We start from the raw sequence: 10,840 nt of genomic DNA, 5'->3' as shown, positions 1-10,840 counted from the left end.
GATTTGATGGGGGCTGACTCTGATGAGATGAGTAGACTTTGATGTAAATGGAGGCACTCTAATGTATTGGGAGGACTCTGATGTGATGGGGGGGGGGGCTCTAATGTGAAGGGGTGACTCTAACATGAAGTGTGAACACTGACATAATGGGGAAACTGCAATGTGAAAGGAGGAATACTGATATGAAGGAAGGGGACTCTGATGTGATGGGCGAGACGATTAAATGGACAGACTCTGATTTGATGGGGGCACTCTGGTTTAATGAGGGCAACTACAATTTAATAGGGGGACTTTAATGTGTAGGGGTGTACTGGTGTGAAGGGGAGCTCTGATGTAATGGAGAGGCTTTTATGTAAAGGGTGCTGTAACAGCTTGTGTAAAAGGGACATCGACACTGATAATCAGGGCACTGATTATCAGTGTCCTGATTATCAGTGCAGCCCCACCAGTGCCCACCAGTCCTGCCAATCAGTGCTCATCAGTCCTGCCAATCAATGCCCATCAGTGTCATCTAATAGTGCACCTCAATGCTGCCTATTAGTGCCCATTAGTGCTGCCTATCAGTTCTCTTCAGTGTTGCCTATCAGTGACTCCTATCAGTGCAGCCTCATCAGTGTCCATCAGTTCAGCCTATCAGTACACATCACTACGGCCTCATAAGTGCAGCCTATCAGTACCCATTAGTGCAGCCTATCAGTACCCATCGGTGTGGCCTCATCAGTTCAGCCTATTAGTACTAAGGATGAGCTTTGGCGTGTTCGCATGCTACACGTGCAGAGCCCACCAGGAAGTGTGCACGGCGCTGCGCTAATCACAGCCAGGTAGACATTGTCCCGATGCTCGGCTGCAGAGATCGGGAAATGTCTCCCTGGCTGTGATTAGCGCAGCGACGTGCACACTTCCTGGCCGGCTCTGCACATGTAGCATGCAAACACGCCAGAGCTCATCCTTAATCAGTACCCATCAGTGCGGCCTCATCAGCGCACATCAGTAAAAGAGAAAAATTACCTGTTTGCAAAATGTTATAACAAACTATGAAAAACATTTTTTTTCTCAAAATTTTTAGTCTTTTTTGGTTTATTTAGCAAAAAAAATACCAGTGGTGATTAAATGCCATCAAAAGAAAGCTCTATCTGTGTAAAAAAAATGATAAAAATGTGAAATGGTGTACAGTGCTGCATGGCCGCACAATTGTCATTCAAAGTGTGACAGAGCTAAAAGCTGAAAATTGGCCTGGGTGGGAAAGGAGTAAATGTGACGGTAGGCAAAAAAGAAAAGAAAAGAAAAAAAAGCGCGGTGATCTTTTGTTGTCCAGGTGGATCTCCATCTCTAAAAAGTTTGCCTACCCCTGATCTAAGGTTAGGTGTATTCTATTGAACTAGATGTATTATACCAAAATAGCCAGCAGAGGGTGCTATTCCCGACATTTACGATTACCTGCACTTCATACCTCCTAGCACAAGAGGGAGCAGTTCTCCTTCTCCCTTTTCCGTCCCGGCCATCTCGTCTTTCCTCCTCTCTGCTTTCCCTCTCGCAGCCATTTCCTGCTCTCTCCGGCGGTGTGTTCGAGTAGCATTCCGCGGGGAAATTTTTTCTGGTTTGTAGGTGAGCGGTGGATTCAGCGTCGGCATGGTGAGTAGTGGGGGAGCCGTACACATGGCTGGTGGGGGTGTGGGAGCCCTTAGTCACCAGTGATTGGGCATGGCGCGCGGAGCATTTGACACTCCATTCTCTGCACAGTAACAAAGCACATGGCTGATCTCATACATCTCACACACACCTACTCTGCTACAGGCTGCTTACACCGGATCTGTACCACAGTGAATGGTTGGCAGGCTTTCCTTTCTAAATACAGTATGCTGTCTGCAACGATGCCACACTATGAATGGGTTTTGTCCCCTTTGGGAAACGTCTCACTTCCTGTCCTATATACACACACGCCACAGGAAATAAGAGGATATATCTTATCTAAATAAGGAAATCTCCAGGAACAAGTGTCCCCATTAGGAGATTTCACCCCTTTCCTTGTCTGGTGACAACGTTGGATTTCCCATCACTTCCTGTCTTATACACACAACAGGAAGTAAGCGATCTTTCCTAAATAAGGAAATCTCCAGGAACAAGTGTCCCCATTAGATTTCACCCCCTTCCTTGTCTGGTGACAACCTTGGATTTCCCATCACTTCCTGTCTTATACACACAACAGGAAGTAAGCGATCTTTCCTAAATAAGGAAATCTCCAGGAACAAGTGTCCCCATTAGATTTCACCCCCTTCCTTGTCTGGTGACAACCTTGGATTTCCCATCACTTCCTGTCTTATACACACAACAGGAAGTAAGCGATCTTTCCTAAATAAGGAAATCTCCAGGAACAAGTGTCCACATTAGAATATTTCTGGTCACAGCTCAAAAACTTGGATTTTCCATCTTTTTGTAGCGGAAACAGTGCTCACTAGGACTGATGGTGACAGTGTAACTAAAGGCAAAGCTTCTTTTTCTTCAGATTTAGAATGAGGGGTTAGAATCTCTGTGAGGCTTTTATGCTGTCTGTATCTCTAATTGTGACCAGGAATGGAAGTGATGATGAATCCAAAAGTTGTCACAGGACTTAGAATAGAAGGAAAATCTTCCAGTGACATCTATGGATTTCCCTTATGTCAGAAAGATGTGCTCTCATTTCCAATGGAGTCCACAGGAAGTAAATGTTATCTGTCTTTTTTTTATTTTTTTTTCCCTCCCCTATAGTTGAATGTCCATTGTTGGGGCACAGACAGGATTCAAAGCCTGACGGGGGGAACATTTTAGGGCCGGTTCACACCAGAACGCAGTGCAGGGTCCGTGTGTTTCCCGCACTGCCTTTGTGATCTGCTGGTACCAATGTAATGTTAACAGGACACCAAAGCGAATGGTACCACTTATGTGCAGCACACCTTGTAAAAGTAGTTCATACAATATTTTCTCCACTTTCCAGGGCTGCAAAATTGTGCTGTCTGGGAATCGCACAAGAACCAGCCCTTAAAGCGGTAGTAAAGTCTGCTTAAAGCAGAAGTCCGCCCAAATTTTTTTTTAAAAACCAGCAGCTACACATCCTGCAGATGCTGGCTTTTAATAGGACACTTGCCTGTCCTGGAGTCGCAGAAATGTCGGCACTGCAGCTCTTTCCATCAGCTGTCGGGTGCTGCCGCCGCCTCCATTGCGAGTAACAGAAACCGGCAGTGTAGCCTTATGCCGTGAACCCTACTGCGCATGCGTAAGGGCCCCACTCCTCCTTTCCAACTAGCCCGGCGACGGGAAGGAGGGAGCCCTGCGGAGACATCATGGGTCGCGGCGTGGACTCCTGGAAGTGGGAACAGGATACCTGTCGAAGAAGAAAGTCGCCAATTGTGGCACCGGAGGGGGGGAAAGGAGACAAATGAGCAGAAATTCCACTTTTGGGTGGAACTCCTTTAAAGTCGAAGTTCTGCTTGTTTGCCAAATCCCATTATTTTTGGGGAGGGAAGTGGGTACCTGTTTTTGACAGGTACCCTCTCCCACTTTCGCCTGGATCACCTGGGCTATCTGAGCGGACATTCACCCCCACCTCCTTCCTCTGCAGCCTTCTGGGACGCATTACAGCTCCCAGAACACTGTAGGATCATTCACACCGTGCAGAGCGGCTCAAACATGTGGCTTCACAGCCAGTTTCCCTTGGGCCCCTTTTCACACTTATTTTTTTTTTTTTTTCATGATTTTTGTCGCAAATTTCAGGGATTGTCTGTGTAGACCTCAACTCGCATGAAAGTTGGACCAAAGTAGTACGGGGACTACTATGAAGTTGGCATGACTTGAAGTCGCACATATATGAATGCTTATCATTGGGGAACGACTTGTCATGCGACTTTGCAGTCCCAAGTCGCACAAATGTGAAAGGGGCCTTGGTAAAATGGTTGTAAAGTGTTTTTTTTTCTTAATGCATTAATGTATTAAGATAAAAACCTTCAGTGTGCAGCAGTTGCAACAGCACCCCTAATACTTAACTGAGCCTTGTCTCTCTCCAGTGACGTCCACGAGTTCCTCAGCCATCCGGGACTCTCCTCCTGATTGGCTGATGCACAGCAGTGCCATTGGCTCCTGCCGCTGTCAATCAGCCAAATCACGGCTCCATGTCTGGATGGACTCAGAGAGTTATGACTTGGCTCGGGTGCCCCCGTAGCGAGCTGTTTGCTGTGGGGGCAGTCGACAGGAGGTAGAAGCCAGGTGAGCCGGACTACTACACAGAGCAGTTAAGTATAACATGTTTGTTATTTTTAGAGAAAAATAGACCGGCTCTGAACCTAAAATGTCTGTTCTTTTTTTAATCATAAAAGGTTAGGGTCAGTATATTTTAGGTAGGATTAAACAAAAACATTTTTAAAATATTATTGGTATCGGTGTGTTTTAAGTAGGATAAATAAAGCAAAACGTGCGCCATTGTTTCTCGGCCCTGCTACAGGTGCAAACAAATAAACACGTATGTGGTATCACTGCAATCAGGAGCATTTATTTTGTGGTGTTCTTTGGTGGTAGGTTATGGTAACAGCATGAAATATACAGCGACATTTTTTTTTTTTTTTTTTTTTTTTTACAGGAGCGCTGCTTTTAGTTGCAATGATATGTACCGTTTGACTAAAAATCAAAGTTGCAAAATTTGTGTTCAGGTTTTAAGATTAGGTTTATCCTCCATCAATAAGGGGTTAATGATTAGAATGTGTTTAAAGCATAGGATAGCAAAAGCCAAATGTTGTAGCTATGTGTATACACTTCCTAAATGTGGTGATGTTCTTACAAGTTATTTTTGGCTTTTTAGAGTTTGCCACTCAACCCAAAACCATTCCTTAATGGTCTTACTGGTAAGCCAGTAATGGTGAAACTGAAGTGGGGTATGGAGTACAAGGGATACCTGGTCTCTGTGGATGGATACATGAACATGCAGGTAATACATTTTCTGTCAAACAATATACTCTGAAAGACATTTTATACTGGTGATTGCATAGCTGTAGTGCTTTCATACCCCCCAGTGAAGGGATAAATTCTAACATTCTAGACATTGCTCTGGTGATCGTCAGTTGCCAGTCTGCTTTTATAAAATCTCAACTGACCTTTCAAAACCCTGAAATGGCTGGTGTAATAGTTGACCACGTGTGCAACACAATGGAAACTGCAGACTCAAATAGAAGCTAGATGGCTATAAGGGTTGGCTGTAGTTCCACAGGAAGAATATCTACAGTGGGTGACATAAGACGCACTTAGCCATTTGAGTTGTGCCTGCACGCTAAGACTTCTTTCACACTGAGGAGTTTTTCAGGCGTTTTAGCGCTACAAATAGCTCCTGAAAAACTCCTGCCCTGCAGTCTGTGTGAAAGCCCGAGGGCTTTTACACTGGAGCGGTGCGCTAGCAGACCGCTCCAAAAGTCCTGCTAGCAGCATCTTCGGAGCGGTGTGTTTACCGCTCCTTCCCATTAAAAGCAATGGGAAACCGCGGTAATACTGCTGGCAATGCCGGCGGTATTGACCCTTATTCCGGCCGCTAGCGGGGGTTTAAACTGCACCGCTAGAGGCCGAATGCCGCCGCAATTCTGACGGTATAGCGACGCTAAAAATAGCGTTGCTATATCGTTAGCGCACCTCCCGCCCCAATGTGAAAGGGGCCTAACAGTACCTCCCTAATTATCTTTTTTTTCTCCAATTGGAAATGTAGATTATAAATGGCAATTAGTATAGAGCCCCATACAAGGGTTAAAAGAGCACTGTATTTGTGTGCATGGTGTCTGAATGCTCTTCAGAACTTGGAGCAGCATGTTGGGCTCTCTTTCCATGTTTTACATTACCATGCTGTGTTCTCCTAGTTGCATAGTAGGCAAGGTTGAAAAAAGACACCAGTCTTGGTGGGGGGGCGGGATAGTCTGTTGTTGAGGGGCTTCCATTCCGATCTGACTGAACCTTTTTTTCAGGGTGTTCAGACCTTTAAATGCATGGTTTACTTCCATGTTCATAAATTACATTAGTTGTTTTCTCTGTTTACACAGCAATGCTACATGAGTACAGTAACATTTAGGTGGGCTTTATCTTGCAAACCTAATATGTATTATATAAGGGTACACATGGAGGAAAGGGCATATAGCTGCGGCATAGATTGTATAGCTTATCGGTGTTTCCCAGTTGTTGCCTTTATTCATCCAGTAAAATGCAATTCCTCTGGTACCTGCTACCAGAAGCTGTCACATGAGCACCTTCTTTCACAAGGCACTTAAATTTTGAGCATTGCCGTGTACCATAGAGTGAAAGTACCATCCACTTACACATGTTTATATGGTTAATATATTTTATTATATTATAATATTTCTGTTACAGCTCGCCAATACAGAAGAGTATATTGATGGGGCATTATCCGGACATCTTGGCGAAGTTCTAATAAGGCAAGTATTCTACTTTCTCTGCTCTGATGAAATGTAAATACAGATGCCACATTATTTTGTATTAAAGCCCAACTCCAGTTAAAATATTTTAGCATTTTGGATTTTTTTAATTTAGCCTTCATTATTTAAGGTACCTGCATGCTAGGCAATTGGCCCTGGGACATGGGACTGGTATTTTAGCTGAGGATGGAGGGCACGGGTGCACCATCCAACCCCACGGCAGATAGCCTGTCAAACTCTGAGAGGCTGGCAACTGCTGTGGTTGGACTATGCACCTTTATGGGCTACTTCTGTTTGGGCAGTATGTGCCCAGAGATGAACTTCCAGAACACAAGTCTGCCGTCAAGTGTTTGCCCTCATCTTAGTATATAAACGTAAGCCAGTGTTGCTTATTGCAGGGCTCGACAAATCCCGGGCGCCAGGTCGCCATGGCGACTAGAAATAGGGTCCTGGCGACTTGGCTTGGAAGGGGGCAAAATATATATATATATATATATATATATATATATATATATATATATATATATATATATATATATATATATATATATATATATATATATATATATATATATATATATATATATTCACTGCCATCTTTTTCCCTCTAATTAGAACCCCCAAACATTATATATATTTTTTATCCTAACACCCTAGAGAATAAAATGGCGATCATTGCAATACTTTCTGTCACGCCGTATTTGCGCAGTGGTCTTACAAGCGCACTTTTTTGGGAAAAAATTACACTTTTTTTAATTAAAAAATAAGACAACAGTAAAGTTATCCCCATTTTTTTAATATTATGAAAGATAATGTTACGCCGAGTAAATTGATACCCAACATGTCATGCTTCAAAATTACGTCCGCTCGTGGAATGGCGACAAACTTTTACCTTTTTAAAATCTCCATAGGCGACGTTTAAAAAATTCTACAGGTTGCATGTTTTCAGTTACAGAGGAGGTCTAGGGCTAGAATTATTGCTCCCGCTCTACCAATCGCGGCGATACCTCACATGTGTGGTTTGAACACCGTTTACATATGCGGTCGCTGCTCACGTATGTGTTCGCTTCTGCGCGCAAGCTCGTCGGGACGGGGCACGTTTTCTGGCTCCTAACTTTTTTAGCTGGCTCTTAGATTCCAAGCAAATTTGTCAACCCCTGGCTTATTAAATACCTGTGGGGATGTGTTTTGAGTGGGTCAAGTCACCTCTGTTAACCCTTATACTGCTAGGGCTACACCATCTTCTGGGTCCCTGTCCCATATTCCCCAAACTGTCTGGCTGTTGAAGCATTGAATGCAGTGTGATCTGTACTGCATTTGATCAATTGGAGGACAGGTGAAACATGGGGGTCTCATTTAAGAGAACCGGTCACCAGAGATCATCACTCTGGGTACCTTTTGTACCCTATGTGATTAAAAACAAGTTAAGCAAAAAAAGTGTTCCAACCAAGCATGTAATGTCTCGCATACATGCACATATGAATGTAAATGCACGCGTTGGGGCACCAATGCACAAAAACCAGAGCTCCTGCACAAACTGATGACCCGTAGGGGCTTTTAAAGCATCACCCATGGAAAATATAGGGTACTGAGTTTTATCGCAATTTTACAAGTGCACGCAAAAACTTTTGAGTAGGACTTCCTGTCCCACTTCCTCCTTCCGCCTAGGTGACTCCTCCTCTCCCTCTCCTGGGATACGTGACAGGTCCCAGAAGATTGCTTGTCCACTAGGAGCGCAACTCGCGCACTGTGTGCCCGGCCATGAAGCCGAAAGCTGTCCCGGCCAGGTGCCCACAGTGGCTTTGACGGCGCCGGTGGAGTGGAGCGACGCTCCGAGCGATTACATCGCTGGACCATGGGGTAGGTAAAGCCTGGAATGCCAGCAGCTAAACTTTTTGTAGGTGCAGACTTAATAAACAACAAAAGCCTGGAACTCCGCTTTAAGAATAGTATGAGGGATACAAATGCGCTTGTGGTACATACTGTTTAGTCTACAAGAACAACTATTGTTGCAAACAAAATTGTGCTTTATCTGCTTTAATTGGGAGTGATTAATTTTAACAATGTCTCTTCTTGTAGGTGTAATAATGTATTATATATACGTGGAGTAGAAGAGGAGGAAGAAGATGGCGAGATGAGAGAATAAAGCAATTTCCAATTAGTTTTGTAAATTTTATTTTGTTTCTTGAAACTTCTCTTTCGAGGTTATTGTTGGACTTTGATTTTCTATGTTTTGTTAAAAAAAATAAACAGATTTTTTTTCACACTTTCTTTCGTATGTGCCTGCTCTCAGAAATCCTCCTTTCCAGAAACATTGTCTTGATTTGATTAACCACTTCCATACCGGGCCTATTCTGGCACTTCTCTCCTACATGTACAAATCATAATTTTTTTGCTAGAAAATTACGCAGTACCCCCAAACATTATATGTTTTTTTAGCAGACACCCTAAGGAATAAAACGATGGTCATTGCAACGTTTTATCTAGTACGGTATTTGCGCAATAATTTTTCAAACACCCTTTTTGGGGGAAAAAATTGTTTCATGAATTAAAAAAATAACAAAACAGTAAAGTTAGCCCAATTTTTTGGTAAAATATGAAAGATTAGGTTACACCGAGTAAATAGATACCTAACATGTCACGCTTTAAAATTGCGCACACTCATGGAATGGCGCCAAACTTCGGTACTTAAAATATCTCCATAGGCAAGGCTTTGAAATTTTTTACAGGTTACCAGTTTAGATTTACAGAGGAGATCTAGTGCTAGAATTGTTGCTGCCACTCTAACGGACGCGGCGATACCTCACATATGTGGTTTAAACTGTGTTTACATATGTCGGCGGGACTGGCGTGTGCGTTCGCTTCTGCGCGCGAGCTACCGGGGACAGGGGCGTTTAATTTTTTTTTTTTTATTATTTATTTATTTTACATATTTTTTTACACTTTTTTTTTATTTATTTTTTATTACTTTTATTCCTATTACAAGGAATGTAAACATCCCTTGTAATAGGAACGTGTGTGACAGGTACTCTTTATGGAGAGATGCGGGGTCAATAAGACCCCACATCTCTCCTCCAGGCTGGAAACCATGAGATCGGTGAAAAAAATTAACTGATCTCATGAATAATGTGGCTTACAGCCGCAATCGCAGCTTTGTTTACTTACGGGACCCGGGCGTGACGTCATCACATCGCGCCCGGGTCCTCCGACGGTCATAGAGATGACTGGTGACCATCTGGTCACCAGTCATCTCTATACTTCCTGCCAGCTTCGGACGAAGCATCTGATGGCGGCGGGAGGGGGGGAATGTCCCCTCCCGCCACCTGTAAGAACGATCTAGCAGCGGAACCGCCGCTATGATCGTTCTTACGTTGTGCAGAATCGCCGGCACAAGAGATGGATATCTGGATGATGCCTCTCGCTGCAGGCATCATTCAGATATCCCCCTTCAAAGTCCAGGACGTCATATGACGTCCACTCTGGATGGTAGAGACACTTTGTGGACGTCATATGACGGTGGCTGGTATGGAAGTGGTTAAACAATACTACATTTAAGCTGTCGTGCAAATGATTCTTTCAAAATCATCGCTTGCTAAGAAAAAAATTGTATATTTATATATGATTGTTTTTATTTTTTTAAGTTGTAATTATTTTTAGTGCATGTTCAGGCAAAATGTTTCTCCTGTTAGCTTTGGATACAAAGGGTAGGGTTATAACCCATCAAGATTTTTATTAAAAAAAGCTTTAGTCCCCTTTCACACTTGTGCAACCTGAAAGTTGTGTGATTTTGATGCGACTTGAAGCAATGCCTGTGTAATCTTGAGGTCTATGGACCTCAAGTCGGACCAAAGTAGTACAGGGACTACTTTGAAGTCACACAGATATGAATGGTACTCATTGGAAATAATTGGGTACAACTTGCCATGTGACTTTTCAGTCCCAAGTCGTACAAGTGTAAAAGGGGCCTTACCCTCACTTCTTCCCTGCTGAGCACTTTTTACCATATAGAAAGTTAGAAGAAGCCTACAACACAGGCAGAAATTAAAAAATATTTTCTTGAACCACTTCACGACTGCCCCATAGCAGATTTACTGCTACAGGGCAGCCGCTCTGTGCAGAATCACGTGTGTATGTATATGTGTATGTATATGTATGTATGTGTATGTATATATATATATATATATATATATATATATACACACACCTGCACTTCCAGGTTTTGGGCCGCCACCAGCTCACTCCCGCTGTGATTTTATACAGTGGGTCTCACGGACGCGACGTCCACTGGGAACTGCCCCACAGTTGGTAAGCACACTCTAGGCACACATTAAAGTGGAGTTCCACCCAAAAGTTTAACTTCTGCTCATTTGTCCCCTCCCCCCCCTTTCGGTGCCACATTTGGCACT

General features: G+C 43.5%; 1 protein-coding gene across 1 annotated transcript; it reads left to right on the top strand.

The window, feature by feature from the left end:
- Nucleotides 1-1,500: 1,500 nt before the first annotated feature.
- SNRPF (small nuclear ribonucleoprotein polypeptide F) lies at nucleotides 1,501-8,680 on the top strand. Its single transcript, XM_040344109.1, has 4 exons — nucleotides 1,501-1,632; nucleotides 4,826-4,951; nucleotides 6,370-6,434; nucleotides 8,514-8,680. Exons 1-4 carry the CDS (start codon nucleotides 1,630-1,632, stop codon nucleotides 8,578-8,580), a joined length of 261 nt encoding a protein of 86 aa, XP_040200043.1. The 5' UTR covers nucleotides 1,501-1,629; the 3' UTR covers nucleotides 8,581-8,680.
- The last annotated feature ends 2,160 nt before the right edge of the window (nucleotides 8,681-10,840 follow it).

Source organism: Rana temporaria, chromosome 3 (genome assembly GCF_905171775.1).
Source record: "Rana temporaria chromosome 3, aRanTem1.1, whole genome shotgun sequence".
Classification (NCBI taxonomy): Eukaryota; Metazoa; Chordata; class Amphibia; order Anura; family Ranidae; genus Rana; species Rana temporaria.
Note: the sequence above shows the minus strand (reverse complement) of the source record. Positions and strands in the feature narration are given on the sequence as shown.

Excerpts from the sequence above, each read along its gene's own strand:
- SNRPF (XM_040344109.1), top strand. Across the intron at positions 4,952-6,369 it reads ATGGATACATGAACATGCAG|CTCGCCAATACAGAAGAGTA; the intron begins GTAATACATTTT and ends TTTCTGTTACAG. Across the intron at positions 6,435-8,513 it reads CTTGGCGAAGTTCTAATAAG|GTGTAATAATGTATTATATA; the intron begins GCAAGTATTCTA and ends CTCTTCTTGTAG.